Below are 22198 nucleotides of genomic sequence, written 5' to 3'. Positions count from 1 at the left end.
CTACGAACGGTGCGAAACAAGTTCAACATAGCAGGTGGTGGGACATACAAACATCTTCATCGTGAGCCAGTAATGAAGGACCACCGTGTGATGTAATAATTCGAGTGTCTGCACACCACTTTATTCCATTGTTCCTCTTCAATGAGCTACCACTCCCTCATTACGCTTAACCATTGGGCAAATATCTGGCAAAGCGGTGTGTCCTGCCCAAGCCCTCCACTACACACGTTAAGTAACAACATCTCAGATGGTGGATTGACAAAGGGTTGTACTGTATTCGTCCTAGGTTGTGTTGTCACAGAGGGAGGAATCCTAGGCCAGACGTGGCGAATTTTTAATCCGCATGTTTTTCTTTTTTCAGCCGTCTTGCTTCATCGGAGCACCTGCACACCCATCAAGTTTTAGGCACGTGCCACTTCAGAGTGTACTCGCATCCCATCCCGTGACGTGAAAATCCTGTCCCCCCGTGCCAGTCCCTCAACGCTCTCTCAAGCACCGTGACCCTTCCCCCCCTACCGACCCCACAAACGAAACCAACAATTGGTGTATTTATTGACAGCTTCTAATCGATATTAGAGACTATTTTTAAATGTTCTGGTTCGAGTGGTTCTTTGTTTTCGTGAGGATTAAGTTTCTAAAGTTGACGTAACGTACGTATGTCTGTGTGGTCATGAAGATTTGGGATAAATTGGTGTTCTGTTTGTTGTGGCCGTGCAGTAATGTAAAGCGTCTCATGTGTGTACGTGTGTGCGTGACGCCGTAAAAGCTCTATCATTAATAAGAAATTAAAATAAAAGTATATGCTAACTCTATATCTTGACTATACTGTGCTGTTCAAAGTGAGATATCTTGCTGTGTAAAACGTGTCTTTAGGTTGTTGTGAGTGGTCAGAATACTCAACAAACCCACGTCCTCACATCACCGTCATGTATTGTGTACTAGACGATTTGTGTCGAGAATTTTTTTTAAAAAATCTGACACGTTGCTACAATCACAGAACTGCCACTTCCTGTTGGAGCACGGTTATTATTACTGCTAAATTATTATGAGAAATCGAGAAATGTCGCCCCATTGTTACAGATGCACACGTCTTAAGCTGGATGTGGATGTGGCACGTGGTGTTGGCGTCCTTCACATATAATCCGTCGTCACCCTCTCTTTTTTAATGAACACATCTTTATCTATTTTCTTGGAAATACATTCGCATTGACAATTCTTTTAGCAGTCTGGCGGTTTTTGGCAACAATGTCCACGTGGGGGGTGAAGTGGTTCATTTCCTGTTTCTTTACTCCAAACTTTTTTTCCGACCGTTCGATTTGTTTTATTTGCTGTGTTTATTAAACGTGTTGCTGATTTCTGTGCTCTTAAGCAACTTTTTCTTGCTTGGCCCTGATGGACTGCAGAGAGAAACCAGGAGGTGCGCGTGGAACGTGCGAGTTTATTACAATCCAGGCTGTAGCTGGACGATGACACTGACCTATGACGCCACGGACGATATGGGGATACAGTTGCAGTAAGTAGTGCTGATCATCTTTGTTTTTGTGTTCGGTGCATTCTGGTTGTCTTATGTATGAGCATCATTTCATGAGGTGAAGAATTAATTTGGAACTCTCATAGCGGTGCGACACGTGCTGCAGAATGGCCCATGCAAGAGATTTTTCATGGGACATCGATGAAAAATCCTTCAAGGCTCCGTATATCCTTTATCTGAATGCGTAGAGCCGCAAATGTCATGATTTCTTTGTGGGCAGGCATTGATGTGACTCCTGGAGACCATCAACTCTCTACTTGGGAACCCAGTTTCATCCTGGGCGTCTGCCCCCATCCGAACCCAGATTCTCAACAGTATAGCTCGGCGCTGTGTGGTCCCTCAACCTTGTGGCCACCTCTAAAAGTCGGCTCTGTTTCATAATTGCACACCGGGTAGCAATCCAAATGTTGCCGGTTCATTCTCCTGGCGTGGCATTTAAGTTACGTAAATCCCTACCACCTCTGTCCACCCAGCAGTATGTGAATGGATACACCCCGGATTGTCGATCGGCAGGCCGCGTGTGGTGGGGTAAAGTGTGGGTACTCCCACCTCTTGTTAGTGTGTGAGAGTAGGGCAGCCACCTTCTAGAGGGGCTCTAGAGATTGTAATGGGAGCAGTTCTGTCAGGAGTAGCGTGGACAAGCAATCGCAGGCCAGCACCTTTTCCTTTTAAACAGCTAAAATGGCCACGTGGTACTGCCTGTTGCCAGAAAGTGGACATTGGACACATCCGTTTGGTATTTTGTTTGCCCGAGGCATTGCCAAAATCGCTCGCAACTAAGTTATGGGAATTTCCAAGTAACTGACTGCATTTGTGTGATCTGTTTCTTGTTTGTGTGTGACCTGTAACTTGTTTGTATGTGACCTGTAACTTGTTTGTATGTGACCTGTATCTTGTTTGTATGTGACCTGTATCTTGTTTGCCAAGGAGAAACCATCTCACAAAAGGGCTCTCGTCCAGACATGAAGGAAATGTAACTTCAGAGACAGCACCAAAACCTCGCTGTAGGTTGGGCTCCAGCTACAGGCTTCTGTGTAACACGAGCCCTTCGTTGCTTTGATCGAATGCTTCCGTAGAGATATTCTGTGCAACGTTGAGCGTGGGGTCTGTTTCACGGAGAGAATGCATTGTGATGAGGCCTGGGGTGGCTACATGCCTCTTGAGCAGCCGTTGCGTTCTAAGTGGAGTCATCTTATTCACAAGTAGCCACTTTAATTGCTTTAAACACAACCTAAAGTGAGATTTTAAAAAAACCCCGTAACTTTGTGACGGTAAGTTGTGATTCCGTGTACTTGAAAGCAAATGTGAGTGCTTAAATTATGAGCCAATGCTTGCCCATGACTGAAATATAACTACGCTCTAATTTAATTAAATATCGTAGATTTATGTGTTTCAAACGATCAGAGAGAGCAACATTAAATCATGCAAACAACGGCTGCCTGTGTAGTTCTCCGATGTCCCTTCGGGTCCTACCGCGTGTCTGACGCCGGACGTGAGGCCGAACGGCACACGGGACAACCCGATAAGGATCGCCGCAGAGACATGCAGCAGCAGCAGCCGCACAGCCGCGAAAAAAAACCTACGCAAGTAGTGACGGCTACGTCTATCTAAATGTTATCAATCGCGAACAGCACTTTTAATCCATAAATTGGTTGAAATATAGATTTAATGTTTAATTCTCAAGCACAGACTGAAATTATAAAAAAAAAACCTAGATGATATAGGTTTGTATTTAATTTTAAGTATTATATTATCTATGCATTGTAACTTTTCCCCGTGAAACAATTAAAAATGGCTATGTCATGTCAACTTGCGTATTTTCTGGTAATGTGTATGTGCGGTGAACAGAACTAGACAGCAAAGCGTGGTTATTAAATCAACATCCCTGCTCCCAATCAACTAATTTTGCAAATAATTGTGTGTTTTCAAAGCGTGTCAACTTTGCAACGGCACTGATTAGCTTGGAGCTAGTGCTCTGTTCCAAATGCCCTTGTAAGCACCTGAAGAACCACAAATATATTCTTGGTTCTTTCGGTAAAGTCACGTAGAAGGGACTGCAACACAAGCAATCATCATCAGGTGTGAAAACCACAGCAAGAAAATTTGAAAAAAGTGGCGTTTTTTTCACGTTAGCGCCACGGAGAGCGATTTGACAGTTTGTGCAGATGGACGAGTCCATCTATGTTCGGAAAAGAGGAGGGGGGAGACGAAAATAATGGATGCGGTCTGAAAGCCACCTTAAGTGTGATTGATTGATCACGCTTGATTGATTGATTACGTTTAAGGTGGCTTTCAGACTGCATCCATTATTTTCGTCTCCCCCCTCCTCTTTTCCGAACATAGATGGACTCGTCCATTTGAACAAACTGTCAAATCGCTCTCCGTGGTGCTAACGTTAAAAAACCCGCCACTTTTTTCAAAATTTCTTGCTGTGGTTTTCATATTTGATGATGATTGCTTGTGTTGCAGTCGAAACGTCGTGAGAATTTTATTTTATATTTTTATTATTTTATTGTTTCCCTTCTACGTGACTTTACCGAAAGAACCAAGAATATGAATCCCTGCAGTCACGAAAGCTTTAAATCTAAACCACAAATATGTATTTCACTTTAGACATTTGGATTTTTTACTTGTCCTTAATTACAACACTTCGTAATGAAACCAATCAACTAGACCGTGGAAGTAACCTATTTGCCCTGCCGGGTCGTCTTTTTGGATTCGTTTTGAGATAAAAAAATATATATATATTTGAAACAAAAAAGTGTTATCATCCCTTCTGGAGAGAACACTGTTGTGTCCAGAAGAAATATATCATTATTTTCTAATTAACTATGATTTTATGTCTGTAAACACTTTGTTTTTACTGTTTCAGTCATGTTTTTGTAATGAGACTCCAAACCATGTAAATTTTTGAAACTTTTCTTTTTGCAAAAATTATGCTTGCATTAACGTGTAGTCTGACCTCTGCCAGGCGTTGAACAGTAAAATAGTACAAGTCATTCGAAAGTGCATCGTAATTTCTGCATCGTTATGTAAACATTTTTAACTTGAGGGAATTCATTTTTTGTCAGTGGCAATGAGAGATGCAAGCATTGAAATATCTCGGGGTTTGAATCAGATGAAAAATCAGAGGCGTTAAAACGTGCTCGCTACAAACTTGAATGTTCATCCTTTTATAAAACTCCACAAAAACAATAGTCGTGGGATGCGTTTTATTGTGTGCGTATACACAATTTGACTTTAAGTCTTCCCGCAGAAAACTGGTTACACAAAAGAAAAACAATAAATTGTGGTGACGTGTTGGTTTAAATTGACTGAATTTCTGTAAGACACTTTTAAATCACAACGTCAGACAATTGTCTTTGATCGTTCATAATGAATGTTCGTGTGTTTAGCGTTACCGACGTAAAGTGTGTACAAGTAATTCGTGATTTTTAAACGTAATCTTAACTTCTAATGGAACATAAATCTGAGTAGTATCATTGCACTGAGCGATGTGAAACTACAGCTGGTTACTCGCAGTCACCTCAAAAAAAGTTATTATCATGTTCCGAGAAAATGATTATTTTCAAATCCGTTCGCTTGGTGTACTAAGAAACCAAAAACTACTATATCCTAAGGAACAGAGGATGAACCTTTAGTTATGGAATGTACCATCGAGTCTTAAAGATTGCTGACCTGTGAGAACATAGCGACGCCGATCTTATAATCCTGTGGGAAGTATACAACATGCACACACACCAAAGCGGTCAGAGCATTCGTGGAAAATGTGTGGTACAACACTTACGACAAACATCGTTTTAGTCCTGTCCAGCCTAAACAACGCTTACGAGTATCCTATTAGAAGTTTAGCCATCGACATTGGTCACAAGTTCATAACGTTTATATATACATCGTGTACAAAATCCTCTTCAAAGATGTTTGCCCAGCGTGGAAGAGTCAAAATTACTCCCCCGCCTCAAAGGGGCTCTCCAGAGCCCCCTCTCGTGGAGCCCCATCTGCCAGCAGTGGCACGAGTAAGAAATGCAGGCTGCGCCTCTACCTTTTACACGATGTCTGGCAATAATGGGGACAAAAATAATACTTTTTGAGGTGACGTTGAGTGTTGGCTGAGATTGAATGATTGATGTAAAACTATCTGCAATAAATGATATGTTGTGTCTCTTAAAACATTTGTGCTTTTTTTATCTGTGCTTCAAGAACAATTATACTGGATGATTGTTGCATTTGTTTGAATACATTTTTTATATACACATAATAATACAGACATTACAAATGTGTTTTCGGGTTGTATACGCATCATGGTTCGGCAAAGATGTCCGACGTTTACCACCCCACGTGCTAAGAGCTCATTCCTAAGCTTGCTGAAGGAGCTCCCAGCACATGCAGCGAAATGTCGGACATCGTTTCAAATGGAAAGAAGCTTCCAGCGAAGTTTCTGAAGTCCCGACGAACAACACGGGGTACGACCACAAATACATCAGATATATATTTACACGGCGCAACCGGGTATCCCTACGCGGTAGTCCAGACGTAGATTACCCGGGAACGCAATGTACTGTGTACGAAACAGGTCATACATATGAATTACTGCAGTCACGAAAGCTTTAAATCAAAGGTCATACATACTTTGGCTACCATTACAGGCCCCGTCGTTGGCACAATGTATAGTGCAATCAGAAGCTCCGCTTCAGCAAATTATGGCATCGGAGAGCCACCATAGGACGAGTTAGCAGCAGGCTCCCAACTGTTGGCATAGGAGCATGAAGGGGATTGTTACATCCAAGTTGAAAGAGCCTGATACTTTCAGATACTTTATTTAGTGCTTGTAATTGGCCAGGGTTTCTATATGCTGTGTGTACATAAAGACTGTTCAGAGTCAATCCCACAGCAATGTCTGTATTTCACTGGTCACTGGGTGGATGTTGGTTGCAATATTCAGTGGGTCTTTTTTTTCATGACCTGTCCTGGAAAACATCATCTTCCCCGATTTCTTCAATGGGCAGCATATGTGAGGGAATGCCTGAAGAGAAAGGAATATCGTGTGAATTATCATTACCATCATCATTAGGGGTGTAAAGATGCATCGAGTAATCAATTGCATCCACTCATACGTTATGTACATTGACTCGTGTACGCAACGCGAGAATGGATTGTTTTTGCATTGGGTCCACACGACCCCTGCTGCCACTGGAGGCCACGACACACAGCAACAGAAACAAAGCAATCACTTAGGGCTCGAATATATTTTAGGGTTGTACCAAGTGTTGTGCAGCACGGACACCCTGCCGAATATATAGAAATATATCACAATCATGAAAACCTACTTGGTGCTAAAGGAATAATCGTTGCATTAAATAGCAACCCTACTTTGAATCGTTATGTGCTTAGTCATCGTCATTGTCCAGGTGCATTACCCACAAGGCCCACTTTTCATACAAGTGAGAAGGCCGATCAGGACCTTTTGACGCCTTGGGAAACCTTTAAAATTTCCCAGGGCAGTTCCCTCAAATTCAGGATAAAACTGGGGAAACTGGGATAGGTGGCAAACCTGCTGATGATTCCCGTAGTGGTACGATCTCTCTGGCTGGAGAAAAACAAACACGAATCATGGACTCGCACGGATTCTGCAACGCTGTCCGACGTGCGTCTCCACGGAAGTGTTTAATTGACATGACCCTCAGGCCACGACGTGTTTTCATATTTGCAAGATAGCCCTCTTTCACTCTTACCTGTGACTCCAAGTTGTTGTGGGCAACCATTCGGTTAATGTGGCCAATTTTCGATGGGAAAGTATAAGAGAACAACACAACTTGGCACTAAAGTTGTGTTTATACAGGGATCGTCGGTTTGAGAGTTGTCACAACCCCACGTTATAGACGGACCACAGCAGTTGCATTGATGCTTTCAACCAGAGTTTGGTTCTACCAAAATAACCAAAGAGTAATAAATAGTAATGACGGTTACATTTACCCAATTTCACTCACCGCCCCCATTGGACGAGGTGGAGCGGAGCTGGGCGAGTCCTTCCTCGGGGTCGGACGAGCTGGCCAGGCTGTTACGAACCTGCGTCAGGGACAGGTGGGAGCACAGCGATGGCTGTCGGTCCAGGCACTTCGCCGCCTGTCGGTGACGGAGAGGGGGAGACAGAGGTCGAGAGGTCGTGGCCGGAGAAAACGGTTCGCAACGTACGCCATTGTGTTTCCCAGTTGCGTCACTCCAACCATTATTTCCTTTCGTTGAGCAAAACGTTTTGGCTGCAGGGGTCACGTGAACTAAATACTGTGCAGAAAATAAAGAAATTATATCCTCTCCTATGTACATTTTTCATTTTAATTGGTGAATCGATGCATCGATTGTACCCATATAATTCATACGGCTGGGTCAATGGCCCACCATCACTTCGAGGTCGATTAAATAGGTACCACTATGGAGGTGAGAAGTGGGTTTTTTTCTATTGCATATGTATGTAAGCAGAAACCAAATACAGCATATAGACTTTTCATTCGCTAGATATATTCATCATCCGTCCCTCCCATTAGCTATTAATGACAATGAGGTCAAACAAATTATAGATGAGCATTATATACGTAATTGTGAAAATGAAATACGTGTGAGATTCCGTAATGAACCTTCACGGAATTTTTTCTTCGATGTTTGCTATATCGTTAGCTCATTTTGCATAATTTACTTTTTTTTCAAACACCAACCATTATTGCCTTGTTAAATTGAGGACGTTTGTCAATTTAACATGGCTGATGAATGGCGTGCTCCATCTCGCTGCAGAGGGAACGCTGCCCATGCAGCTTCAGCAGCAGTGGCAACTCGAAACTGAAAACTCATTTCTTTAGAACTGCTTTTTGGCATTAGCTTATTTTCCTTCCCCCGCTCCGATTAGCATGGTTGGCTACGTACGGTGCTAAAGAAGTTCATACATGCATACATGGAACACGAGGGGGTGGGTGGCCAGCACCACGCCTGCCCCGGCCGTCTTTGTCTCTGCTGATGCTTACACACCGCACCAGGTGCTCATTTGAGGCTTAGCATCACCTTGATGTTGAGTGTGGGGTCGTTGAGGGAGTACAGCTTGTTGGTGATGTCCTTCCCGATGAGGTATTTGAACACTTCCTTCAGGAACGGCTCCACCTCGAGATAGAAGGTCAGCCTCTCCCGATGCCAGCACAGAAACTCGCAGTCTTCGTCGGCAGTGATCGTCACCTGCTCGTGGAATGGGAGAGCGGGGAATCGTGCACGGGATTGCAATGCAGTCGTCGATGCATTTATCACCAGTGTTCGTTTCGTGTGCTAAAAAAATATTTTAATCATAGTGTTAGACTAGTTAATGACAACCTGTGGATTTCATGTAGTCTATCTATTTGTCTAATCAACTACAACATTCAAACATTTAGCCAAACAATTTAGTAATAAAATTTTGGTGAGAGAGGTGCACATTATTTCTCCACAACCAATTACCATGCTGGTCTTCCTCGGTATTATCTTAGTCTGCACCTTCATTCGCCTCTTGATTATATATATTATTACCACGGTTGGCTACATACGGTGCGAAAGAAGTCCAACATACATATGTACATTTGGACTAGTTTATTTTGTCTCGTCATGGCCAGTCATGCTTTGCTCTTTTGTTGGTAGTGGTAGACTCCTCCCTTATCATGCTCTGACTTTTCCTCCAGCCCATAGTAGTAATTGTTGACTAAAATAAATACAATTCTACCAATATTTCTGTCAAGAAATTCCTGAAAAAATGTGAAAATGGTCGTCGTAATCACCACGCTTCGTGTTGTCCTCTCATAGTTATTGTTGACAGGAAATAGAATAAAAGCAAGCTTTGATGAATTAATGTTTTCATCACCAACTTCGTTTCCACAGAGACTAACGCCACTCGCCACATGCTCCGCGGTCGGCCTTGGCCGGACCAGGCCGGCGGTCACCTGGAACTTTTCTCCGCGGTGCAGCTGTGTGGAGCGGAACTCTGGCGAGTCGACGAAGGCGTTGGGGTAGATGTTGTGCAGGAAGTGATCGCGATGGGTCACCCTCATTCTGGTGGCACGGAAGGAAGGCAATACAAATCTGCAAACATTCTCTCACGAGGTGTCCGTCCAGCATAAAACAACACCTGCCCTCAGGAGCTGGTTACACGGACAAATGGAGACAAATATTCCTAATTGTACATTTTCGTGAACGTTTTCGAAATAATTTTTAAATCTGTTCATGCGATCGGTCCGTCTGTCTGTCCATCCGTAATGAGGGGCACAGTAGCTCAACCACAGACGACCCAATATGAAGCAAACCTTCGTCTTAAGATTGTGTTGCTATTACAAAGTTGCCCTTTTGTAAACTGCCCCAATTGATTCATTGCTCAATGCCCAAAACTTAGAAATAAAAACCGCAGAAAAAAGATTGCAAATATGCAAAGTATTTTCCTTTGATAGCTGCTCGTATTACAAATCAAATATTATTGGAAACACACATTGGCAAAAAATTACATAACACAAGCATATGCATGATTTTCCTCACGTATTGTTGTAATGTAATTAGTATCCTGACCTCAGACCGGAATATACCAAACTAGCCGTGGCCATAGACTAACAACAGCAAGTATTATGGTACGTTTTGGATGGCACATTCCGATTTGTGTACATGATGTAAAGGATGCGATAAACATTCTCTTCATAAACAGGTTTCCTCTAATTTTTCTAAACATTTCACTTCAACGACATGGGCTTCATGGCAAGAGGCGGAGCAGTCATTTTGTTACTGTCACAGCGCGATGCATCACGGTGTCTGTTGGGCAATGGGCCCTGCAAGGGGATCTGGTCCAGGTAGAACCATAGAGTACGCAAGAGATTCTGACAAGTGACTTTCTTGTTAAAAATCTAAACACTAGGGGGCACACTCTTCTATACACAAAAACTCCACGGGTTGACCTACCCAGCAAACAGTGATAAGCCCTAAACCGCGGCAGGACAGGGGATGGGCACGTGGTCACCCCCATCATTGATGGACAATAAAGAACGACTCGCAAAGTGACTCCTGCGGTCACAAGCGCCAGAGCATGGGTCACGTGATCCCACATTGCACCTCGCACTGCCGATTAGCGGGCAGTGTCACCGACATCCAACCAAGCCGACACAGTGGCCGTTGAACGGCTTCAAACCCTCGATAGACACAGACACAACGCTGCTTAGTTTCACCTCATTAGTTATTTTCGTTGTCTATCCAGGAAAGCCAAACCAAGTCGGAGGAGACTTTTTCCGAAGGGCCCTGTCACTATAATTGGGTTTCTATTTTAAGATGTGTTTAGCCAATTGGCGATAAGTGTTTATTATACAAGTGGGAGAAAACCGGGGCACCCGGATAAAATCCACGCGCGTGAGGGGCAATGCTCTATCCCTCATACAAATGTAAACAGCGATTAGTCTACTTGCTGTCCTGCCTTTTCCTGGCGAGCCAGGAAACCGTAAAACCCCGAGGAAACCCACGCAAGAACAGGGGCATGACATACGAACTCCACACAGAAAGTGACTCGGGTCGGCAATCAAGCCCTGGCGCTTCTTGCTGTGAGCCATGATTGTTACCACTGTGCCACCTTTCCATGAAATCTCGATTATTCGACTGCTCTCACAGCAGCACTATCCACAAATATGAAGAAGGCATCGCAGCGATGCACCCCGCTGCTCCTGATGCAGCGATCCGGCTTGACCGCCTGGATGTGAAGTTGTAGTCGCTGCTCTGCGTCAACGTAAAATTTTTTTTATCTACAGCACTGACCGCTTTCACAAGGTAAGAGAGAAAGGTCCGGTTGTTTTCTTGCTTGCGCCAGCGCTGGCGGAAAGGCCTCCACTCGCAAGAGCTCTAGACAGCCTCGATAGAGGGTATTTGGCCTACTCTTCCACGCTGGCCCAGACGTCTTGGAAGACTCAGGAGCGCTCACACTTTGCCCCACCACACACGACCTGCCACTCGACCAAACCGCGGTGCACCCGTTTACACTGCTGGGTGGACAGAGGTGGCTGCTGGTGGTGGTAGGGGGTGGAGTGGGGGGGCATTTAAGAAACTTGCCCCCATTTTATCACGCCGGTGGGGACAAATCTGCGTTGCAAGTGCGATCTTGCTCAGCAATGAAGAGCGCTAGCGGCAAGCACGACTCACGGGGCAGTTGAATGCCGGTCCGACTCTGCGGCACACGGACGACAACTCACTTGCCCTTGAGCAGAATGCTGAGGCGGCCGTCGGTAGACGTGCGCTCCTCCACGCTGTACGGCTGCCCCGCCGACAGCCGCATGATGGTGCAGAACTGGCCCGTGAGCGTCTGGAAGAGCTCGCGCGACACGTTGAGCGGCTCGAACAGCCGGCGGTAGACGCGCTTCAGCTCGCCGTGCACTTTCACCTGGGAGACGACCCCCGCCGGCAACACAGAGAACGAAGGTGAAGCCGGTGAGGTACACGAACAGACGGGGTGTGTGGGCGAGCGGCCCGCACCACGCGACTGCCTCAGTCTCCCCCGGTGGCGATGTTTTTTACACACCGCGACAGTTACTGATTTGAGGCTAGGCAGACCTAGGGGAGTCCCAGGACCAGTTCAGATAATCATCACCGATGTTGGCCATGAGCGAGAATCGAATCGGGGTCGCTGGGTTCGCAGAGCAGCGCACTAACCACAAGGGCACACTGCCGCTCCCCACAACGACCCAGATGGCCCTCTCGCCGTTAGGTATGGTCCAAATCATCGAGGGCGATGATCCGCGATGAGCGCCAGGTTCAGCGTGGGCGTCCGCTCGTGTGAACCCAACAACACAATGACAGCCGTGGTGGGGTGACACTCACCGGGCGATTTCGGTAGAGCAGGTAGACAAGGTGCACGAGGTTTATGGCGAGCAAGATTGAATTCCACACCACGATGTCAATGGCGCAGCGGTACAACGCCGCCCACGTGATAAACAGAGCACAACCTGGAGGCGACAGGTCACCCACGCAGAGCGAAACGGCCAAGAAGCTTCGTGACACCAGCGAACCGGTGGTGCTATGATAGTGACGAGCCGGTAATTCTCTGAGAATGGGCGATGACACCAGGCACAGTTGGTATTCACAGGGGAATGCAAATCGTATTTATTTTCGGCGAAGGTAATGCCCGTGGTTACTCCGAGATTGTCACAAAATGGAGCAGCTGCGTGTTCTTTTTAATGAGGCACTCCTGTGGTGCCATCCGCTGGGGCCTTCCCGAAGGCGGTCTGGGAAGGCATTTATTCGTAATTTTAATTAAATTACAATGACAATTAAATGTTTTCATATATAAAACGTTCAAATGCCACATCATCGAGACACTTTAAAACAATAAAACACATGTAGAGGTGATAATTGACTTAAATTCAAATGACGGCTTACAGTGTTTTAAGAAAATACGTACTAAACAATTAACTATCATCAATCTTACGCAGAGGACAGTAGGTAAATGCTTTGTGTGGTGCCTTGAACTAGAAGGGAATTAGCAATACAAGTAACATGAGGGAGGAAATCCAGCGAGAACAGCAGAGAACAATGAATGACCTCCAGCGAGCAGTGTGTGAATGAAGGTGCCAATGTGAGTGTGGAGAGAGGGCCAAATGATTCCGCCAGTGGCGAGAGTAATCTAAGCAAAGGCTTTGGGCCTCAAGCAGTCCAAGGGGTCCCAGATCTGCGGAAAAAATAAGGCCGAACCAAATCTGAACTCGAATTCAAATCTCATTTCACTACATCTCGGTCATCATCTGTAGCTCTCTTCTCATCTCCCTACATCTCTATCTCTTGTTTACATCTCTCCTGTCGCCAAAAAAAATGCGTTCTGCTCAGGGCCCCCAATGAGCGAGCACCAACACCACTGCTGGACTCAACCCTCATTCCCCTCCCACCTCCCCTGCCTCCCCCCAGGGTCGTACCTGCACCCAGGAGCGTCCGAAACAACACCATGTGCAGGAAGACGGTGCTGGGCACGAGGAGGGCCAGCAGGAAGCAGGCGTTAGCGACGTGAAAGGTCAAGTGCTGCACCTCCATCCACGCCACGCACGGCTCGCCCTCGTCGCCCGAGGTGGCGTTGGGCGACGACGAGGAGGAGGTCGCCGCGGCGCCACGGTGAGCGGCGGGCCCCTGCGCGTCGACAGACGCCGTGCCCGCCAGGGGCAGCGCCGTGGAGGAGGCGGCCAGACCCAGGAGGCCCCTCAGAGTCGACGCGGCCACCAGCGAGGCGGCGGAGGCGGCGACGTTGCCGCCGCCCGCCGTGGGTGGCTGTGCTGCCATGCTTCGCTCTTGTGGTCCTGATGGTGAATAATAACACCGCTGTGAGTTGACGACGATGGACGGTTGCTCCACAGCTAGCGACACGCACCGGGCCACGCTTGGAAGTTTGGGGAGTCCTCTCACACGAACGGCTCTCGGTGGTTATTGATTGGATCACAGAAAGCATCCAGGACGTTCCAACACTCCTTGCACTTTGTCGCGAATGAGAGGAGTTCTTCTGAGCTATCATTATATTAAGGCTACACAACTGCTGGATACTGACTCGCATACCCAGCGTACTGTTAATGGGGATATTTAAAGGTTCCGTATTCAGCATGATCGGCATTTATGTCGCCTTGTAAAAGGGAGAAAAATGCGGATTCATACAAGGATTTTTGTCCTGGTATGAGTTCTGGTGTCCAGACACTCACGACACTCCCAGTGGCTATGCCCCTGCCAAGCAAGGAGCTTCAGTCGAGTGACGAGCGATGGTGCCATCTGTTTTGCTGGTTTCAAATATGTGGGTAACTGAAGCCTTTATTCTAATTGCTCACATGGGCTTCCAGCTCGTCAGATGTCGACACGCATCTGATGTAACAAACGACTCAACACATTCGTCAATGACATCGTGTGTGTGTGTGCGGCCTTAAAAGGAAACATACATAACAGACGACGTTTCGGGCAATAGCCCTTCCTCATAGCACCGTGGCCCTTCTTGTTAGGCACATAATATGCCTAACAAGGCCACGGAAGGCATTCCGTGGTTTTCCACTTTGAAGCTGAAGCTATAACGCAACTGATTCAAATAAAAAATGCCATGTTTGTATTGAATAAGTTGAGTAACTCACCGTTTTCCAAAACGTAATTCTCTCTCTATAACGGGCACGACTGGCATAGTGTGCTGTGGTGAATGCACCGATTTCACAGTGGGGCCTGATTACAACTTGTCTGGAATTAAATTGAATCCAACATGGGCTGCTTGACTAAATCGTGACGGAATTCGTTTACCAAAAATACTCGAGGGGACTGTGCACATTCTCATCCTGCTCGTGGGTAGGATACATTTGTTGGAAGGATGTACACACCTGAATCCATCCCATCTACCGAAAAACTTTGATTCAAATAAATGTCACTTAAGTACAAAAAATGTCAATACACTGCTGGATGAAGGCCTCCACCATGTCAGCTGTGGAGGTCAATACAGGTTGGTATAAGAAAGGTGGAGGGGGGGGGGGTTAGGGGTCATACATCAGCAATGGTTCAAATATTACACACCGCTGATGTTACCTGTAGTCAGGAATCAAACTCAGTTTTCCAGGTTCTTTACACTAATCAATACACCGTTGTTCCCCGGCAAATGGCAATTATTTGAATGAAAAGTGCATTGGTAAGCCATTACCCATCTGTTGCAAATGAGACTTGCTCCTTGCTGATGTCCAATCAGGGCCAACCAACCACTTTCACCAAATGGATTTAGGAGAAGTTTGTTTTATACAAATCGACCAAATACAATCTTGAATATCGAAAGCGTTGTGCATATAGCCAAAATAAAACGAAAGTTATCCCACGACGAGTTTATTAAGCGAATGAAGATATTTGTTGCAGAATCACAACTGGAAAAGCACATCGGAGTATGGAACCTTACGCAATCAATGAAGACAGTTCAGTATCAAGATGTTGAATTAAAGCGGCGAGCGAGAGCAAGTTGCGTTCGGAAAATTAAGCGTGACGATGAAAATCAGCATGACGATGTGTCCATGGAAGAACATTCTAAACCAATGCATAATACCTCCGACTAAAAATGTATTGGAATAATGAACAATGGCAAGCATATACAGTACACAAAATCTTAAAAGTGCCTAAAGACACATGCTTACTCATGATTACACATGGAGATAGGAACACCTGACATTGCATCGCGCAGAGATGGTCACTGCATCGCGTGCTTTCAGATGCGTTTCTTTGGCCGTCTGGAACGCTCTTCCTTCCGATATAAGGAAGCCACTGGAGCTATGCACTTTTAAATATAAATAGCAAACTAATTTGTTTAGAAATGATTGTTGTGTTCAGTTTGTTGTCCGCCCCCCGCACCTCTCCTTAGCACGGATTGCTACAGAGTTCAACATTCATGGATCAGGGAACAAATGCAAATTACAACCTCCGAATAGACCGTTGAGAAAAGTAGGTGGGCTTGAACAGAGACACGTCTCAATGGACAGCGATCAGCGGCCAAGCCTGACCACAGAGTGCAAGCCAAAGCAGGGAGCACGCCCCAAGAGAACGGCGGCCACCGGGACTGAGCGATGGCGTCAGCTTGCGTGCAAGCGCTCGCTGCGGTTTGGCATCGCAGGAGCACGAGGGATGGCACATTCATCTAGCAGTGGATAGATAATGGCTGCTAATGCCAATGATGATTGCACATCCAGTGACTTTAGTTAGCAACGAAGAATCTCCATTATAGATTTGTAGAGACGATTGGAGGAAGTGATGTTAGTGGACACCTACGAAGGGCGGCACGGCACAAGACGGGGTTGGGTGGCTGACACCACCCCCGGCCGCATTAATCTCCCAAATCTTCACACGGCGCACCCAGTACTTATTCTAAGGCTCAGGAATGGTTCAGATATTGGTTCTGTTCATGGTCGTGAGCGGGACTCGAACTCGGATGCCTGGGTCCGTAGCGCAGTGCGCCAACCTCCGCCGCTGTTCTCCACGTTAGCCCACACACACGAGTATGACGCACACACGCAGATGTAAGAGTATAAATAAAATATAAGTTACACCATTGATTACAGTAGCATTAATAAACTGGTGTAATGTGTCAGCCTCCATTTTTTTCTGCATTCCCCACAGCTTATTATTAGTAACAATTTTAAAACTGAATTCCAGCCGGTCTAGTTTTGGAAGTACACGATAGTTTCAGTCTTGAGATGACAGTAATAATTATCCTGAAAGTGACATCTCTGTTACTGGGCTTTCACTGGATCTGGGCTTGCGAAGTGATTGTTCAAATCAACAGGGCAGTGATGTACTGCGTCTGCACTGCCTTTCAAATATGATGAGCCTTCAAACACAAAACCACAAGGACCAGAACCAAGCCCAAATCATTCCATGCCAGATGCTCAGTTATAATCGACGCATATCTCAAAATTAAGGCAATCAGGTACAGCGACAATATTATCTCAGTCTCGCATCATAGAGACACAAACTTATCCTCAACTATGACGGTCTGACATGGCGTGGCATGTCTCCTAGCTACCCTTAGCAAGCGGTTTATAGGTGGGGCAGAGTGGTCAGCCCGCTCTGTTGGCACGCATAGCATGCAACTTGAGTTCGATTACCAGCCATGGCTAACATCGGTTGAGATATTTCTGAACCGGTCTTTGGTCCGAACTTCACCAACGGCGGTGGTAATGATGTTGGTGGTGATGATGTTATATGGTGGTAGTGATGTTGGTGATGTTGGTGGTGCTGATGTTGGTAGTAATGATGTTAGTGGTGATGATGGTGGTTGGTAATGATATTCATTTACAGATGAAGTCGATTGCTGCCGCTGACTTCATCCAGCAGTGGATTTACAAAGTGCTGTTCTGGATTTATTTTGAACGGATGATACCTTTATGGACACCCCGTAGTATACATAGCTCTATGTAATTTAACATATACAATTCTCACAATATTACAATTATTTAAACTTGAAACGCACTGCTCAGTATTCGCTCACTCTCAACGGCTCAGATGCGCGAAGAACCACAGACGAGCAGGAAGTAAGTAGCCAGGGGGTTATCCAGTGAGACCAAAAATTGTCCAAGCTCTGCGGCCCTCCATATATTGAGATGTTTTCAGCCAATTAACGAGTGCTTATACACGTGGGAGGAAATCGGAAAACCCACGTCGTGCGAGGTGGCGACACTCTATCCCATACACACGTCACAGGTCGAGTCCACATTTTTGCTGCGCCCCATTCTCCTGGCGAGTCAGGGTATAGCAACCTCCTTGACGCCCCCGGGAAGGGGGTTTCCAAAACATTTGTGTGCGGTGATCCAACAACCGTCGCTACCTCCACAGTGCTGGATAATTACAGGCGTGCGTGGCCACCCGCGCGCTCGTCTGGTGTATACCGATGGGAAGCCCCAAGAACCAATTTGAAACTGCACGGTTCGGCGCTGGGGAATTGAAGGCGCGCATTGGACATATCTGCTCACCGGCAGCTGGCACGACCTATTAATAGTGGGGGCTCAAAAAAGCCCTTGCGCCGTGACATATGCAGGATCTATGAGCACGGCCCGCTCCCAGAGCCACTGCTATGTGCCGGTCACTGCAGGGAGGACCCAATGATGGTTGAAATGTTGTCATTGTGAGCTTTAAGGAGCACTTGTTTTTGGTGCAGTGCATGTCTTATGCGACAGCGAGGGGACCAGGCATGGCCACACCCGGTGTGTTGAGTCTATGGGTCTCTGTGTTGTGAGTCTATGGGTCTCTGTGTGGTGAGCCTATGGGTCTCTGTGTGGTGAGTCTATGGGTCTTTGTGTGTTGAGTCTATGGGTTTCTCTGTGGTGAGTCTATGGGTCTCTGTGTGTTGAGTCTATGGGTATCTGTGTGGTGAGTCTATGGGTCTCAAAAAAGATATTAGGAAGCCACTGAAGCTAGATTGAAAACTCACTTATTTAGAACTGCTTTTTGTGTTTAGTTTTATGTCCTTTCCCCGCATCTCCGATAAGCACGGTTGGCTACGTACGGTGTGAAGGAAGTTCCCACCTATCGACTGACTGTGTTGTGTATCAATTGACACTGCTGTCTAAACGGGCAGCGGGGGGGGGGATAACAAAAATTGCCCCCTATCTTTCAACTGCCCCTCCGGGAGATAGAAACAGGTCGACCTCTGGACTGTCCAGTGTGCTCTACCATTCATATATGTTGAGCTTCTTTCGCACCGTACGTAGCCAACCGTGAGAATCGGAGGTGCTGGGAAGGACAACAACACTAAACACGCAAGAAGTGGTTAATTCGAGGATGATTGTGATGATTTACAGTATGTCAAATTACTAGCGATAATGAGGTTGATTTGTAGATGATTCATGATTATTGCTGCCGATTATTCAACGACTTCCAACAAATAGACATGGATGTTTAAACATCACAAACGCTTTCATTTCAAAGGTCTATCTTTTAAGCGGTGTTTAAGACAATAGGAAATAGTCACCATCATGATTGGTATCGATATTATACAGCGACAGAGGGAATACTGGCACACTCACCTGTACAAGCAGTGTCACACTCACCTGTACAAGCACCGTCACACTCACCTGTACAAGCACTGTCACACTCACCTGTACAAGCACTGTCACACTCACCTGTACAAGCACTGTCACACTCACCTGTACAAGCACTGTCATACTCACCTGTACAAGCAGTGTCACACTCACCTGTACAAGCACTGTCACACTCACCTGTACAAGCACTGTCACACCTGTACAAGTACTGTCATACTCACTTGTACAAGTACTGTCACACTCACCTGTACAAGCACTGTCACACTCATCTGTACAAGTACTGTCACACTCACCTGTACAAGCACTGTCACACTCACCTGTACAAGTACTATCACACTCACCTGTACAAGCACTGTCATACTCACCTGTACAAGTACTGTCACACTCACTTGTACAAGCAGTATCACACTCACCTGTACAAGCACTGTCACACCTGTACAAGCACTGTCACACTCACCTGTACAAGCACTGTCACACTCACCTGTACAAGCACTGTCACACTCACCTGTACAAGTACTGTCACACTCATCTGTACAAGCACTGTCACACTCACCTGTACAAGCACGGTCACACTCACCTGTACAAGCACTGTCACACCTGTACAACTACTGTCACACTCACCTGTACAAGCACCGTCACACTCACCTGTACAAGCACTGTCACACTCACCTGTACAAGTACTGTCACACTCACCTGTACAAGCACTGTCACACTCACCTGTACAAGCACTGTCACACTCACCTGTACAAGTACTGTCACACTCACCTGTACAAGCGCTGTCACACTCACCTGTACAAGTACTGTCATACTCACCTGTACAAGCAGTGTCACACTCACCTGGACAAGCACTGTCACACTCACCTGTACAAGCACTGTCACACTCACCTGTACAAGCACTGTCACACTCACCTGTACAAGTACTGTCACACTCACCTGTAGAAGCACTGTCACACTCACCTGTACAAGCACTGTCACACTCACCTGTACAAGCATGGTCACACTCACCTGTACAAGCACGGTCACACTCACCTGTACAAGCACCGTCACACTCACCTGTCCAAGCACTGTCACACTCACCTGTACAAGCACTGTCACACTCACCTGTACAAGTACTGTCACACCTGTACAAGCACTGTCACACTCACCTGTACAAGCACGGTCACACTCACCTGTACAAGCACTGTCACACTCACCTGTACAAGTATCGCGCTGCTGTACAACCGGATAGCAATGAAGCCGAATGAAATAGAATCGGGGAACAATTCATCACGATGATCCCGGCAACACGGGTTCGACTCCCTGCTCGGCCTAAATACCATCAGCAGCGAATGGTCGTGAGCCCCCCCCCCCCCACTGACCAGCCGGGTGAAGTATGGTCAAATAACCCCTCGTAACCGACACGACTCCATGACCTGGAGATGCTTCCATCTCGCAGTAGATTTGGAAAAGTTCCGTCCGTACATTGCCGTTGCTGTATGATAGACAAACATCTACTTACACACAAGTGCATCAACATTAGCGTTTGGTTCTTATGATTAAAATACAAGAATTAAAACACTCATCACCAGTGTCTATGTTATTTGAGCTACACTTTTAAATGTTTAAATACATCTATAGGCTATTGCACATAGATACTGTAGTTCACTATACAGCACCATACAAAAGGCAAATTCTACAATACAGCAGCGTCGGTCTTCAGTGTTGCGCTGTGTCGCTCCCGTGCGTTTTCGGGGTGTGCGGCGTGCTGTTCGGCACTGATGTCCGACGTTTCGCTGCATGTGCTCTGTGGGATCCTCTGAACAATTTATCATGAACCGAAACAGCCCGTCAAGAAGAAGCCTTCATAGAGCACGTGCAGCGAATCGTCGGACATCAACGCCGAACAACACCGCGGTAGCAACCCGAAAAGCACAGGCGGGAGAGCGGCTCGACATTCTAGAACGCTCAACACTTACCGGGGGCTCTGGGCAGCAATATGCCAACGCTGCTGCTGGTGGTGGTGGTGCTGGTGCGTTGACTGCCCTGGGCTGTGCCGCGCGCGACTCTCTCTCTCTCTCTCCGTGAGCGTCCGCGCGCTATTTTAGGATGGACAAATGCGGTGTGCTGGGGCAGAGTTGGCTAACGTCGGTGGTGTGGGACGAGTGGAGAACGTGTGCTTGTCCTGCTGCTCGGAAGGAGGGACGCACACGCGTGTTCTTCCCGTGTCGCGGCCAAGCGCGCGTGGAGTTTGCGTCGACACTAGATGGCGACCTCATTGCGAGTGCACAGATACAGCCACTGCGCGTGGCCTTCATAGGGAAATGCACGTGCAGGCAGGCCTCGCTTAGCGAGCAAGATGCGTTCCTGCAGAAGTGAGGAGCGCTAATCGAATCGGCGTTGAAAGGGGGTCATTATCCCAGTGTATGTGTGGGGATGCGTTCCCGACATCAATTTCTTTCGTATGAGCGCTACTATTCAGGGTAACCACACTAACAACGCAGATGGTGACGTTTTCATTTTAAATACTAATTTATTATAACATCAGTAACTATTCTGTATTGTACTCGCGAGTAGCGGAGGGAGTCGAGGTTGGAGCAGCTGCTGCTTGATGCTTGCTGCGCTCCCGTCTGCGACATTCTTAGAGAAGAGCCCCAAGGCCTCCGCAGGGTTCTTCGTGATGCCCTCAATCCGAAATTCTGTGGTGAGGTTCCTTTGAGGTGGAGCTTGAGACTATCCAGGTCGTGTGTGTTCTCATCTGGATAATTTATTTTAGTAAACATTGAATTCTGACTAGGAATCGTGATAATCGATACGACTGGGATGGGCTCTGGTTGGCTCAGATTGGCTGAGTGAATGTAAACAAAGTTGGGGTGGGTGGGGGTGTTTACTCGGCTCGCGCTGCATGTTCTCAATCCTGTGCACTTTTGTAGATTTTTTTGTTCATTTCATTTTTTAGTGGTAATCTTTTTCTCCAGGACATCTGTGAAAATGTGCTTCTTGGCTCATCGGATTCCTCCAGTCTAAATAAAGATGCAGATTGTGAGCGCTATAACGAATCGGTGCTCTATGGGTTGTCTCTAAGCGAGGTCTGTCTGAATATAATAGGCAACGTTTCGAACAATGGCTTCATCAGAGCACGCACAAG

General features: G+C 46.5%; 2 protein-coding genes across 6 annotated transcripts in view; one reads left to right on the top strand and one right to left on the bottom strand.

The window, feature by feature from the left end:
- PDXK (pyridoxal kinase) overlaps positions 1 to 5701 on the top strand; it is a 70027-nt gene extending 64326 nt beyond the window's left edge. For all 4 annotated transcript variants that reach the window (XM_032972786.2, XM_032972785.2, XM_032972787.2 and 1 more), the window contains one exon: positions 362 to 5701. The gene's annotated coding sequence lies outside the window, so the exon portion shown is untranslated. The remainder of the gene's footprint in view (positions 1 to 361) is intronic.
- LOC116953053 (popeye domain-containing protein 1-like) lies at positions 4730 to 21320 on the bottom strand. Of its 2 annotated transcripts, none has more exons than XM_032972906.2 (8): positions 21030 to 21320; positions 13465 to 13839; positions 12377 to 12501; positions 11752 to 11939; positions 9481 to 9589; positions 8582 to 8749; positions 7505 to 7654; positions 4730 to 6554 (listed from the first exon to the last, which is right to left on the bottom strand). In XM_032972906.2, the coding sequence occupies exons 2-7, from the start codon at positions 13820 to 13822 to the stop codon at positions 7511 to 7513; spliced, it is 1092 nt and encodes a 363-aa protein (XP_032828797.1). In that variant the 5' UTR covers positions 13823 to 13839; positions 21030 to 21320; the 3' UTR covers positions 4730 to 6554; positions 7505 to 7510. The 2 variants fall into 2 exon arrangements, with proteins under 2 accessions (XP_032828797.1, XP_032828796.1); XM_032972905.2 differs by having other exon boundaries at positions 7519 to 7654; positions 21030 to 21317.
- Between the last annotated feature and the right edge of the window lie 878 nt (positions 21321 to 22198).

This window comes from Petromyzon marinus, chromosome 49 (assembly GCF_048934315.1).
Source record: "Petromyzon marinus isolate PM22_M1 ecotype Great Lakes invasive population chromosome 49, UKy_Petmar_22M1.pri1.0, whole genome shotgun sequence".
Taxonomy (NCBI): Eukaryota; Metazoa; Chordata; class Hyperoartia; order Petromyzontiformes; family Petromyzontidae; genus Petromyzon; species Petromyzon marinus.
This window is presented reverse-complemented; position numbering and strand designations above follow the sequence as displayed.

Bases quoted from the DNA above. Each gene is read 5' to 3' on its own strand.
- LOC116953053 (XM_032972905.2), bottom strand. From the start codon at position 13,822: ATGGCAGCACAGCCACCCACGGCGGGCGGCGGCAACGTCGCCGCCTCC. The intron at 9,590-11,751 runs GTGAGTTGTCGT...CCGTGCCACCAG, and splicing joins AGCATTCTGCTCAAGGGCAA to AATGAGGGTGACCCATCGCG. The intron at 8,750-9,480 runs GTGACCGCCGGC...TTCCACGAGCAG, and splicing joins ACCGCGGAGAAAAGTTCCAG to GTGACGATCACTGCCGACGA.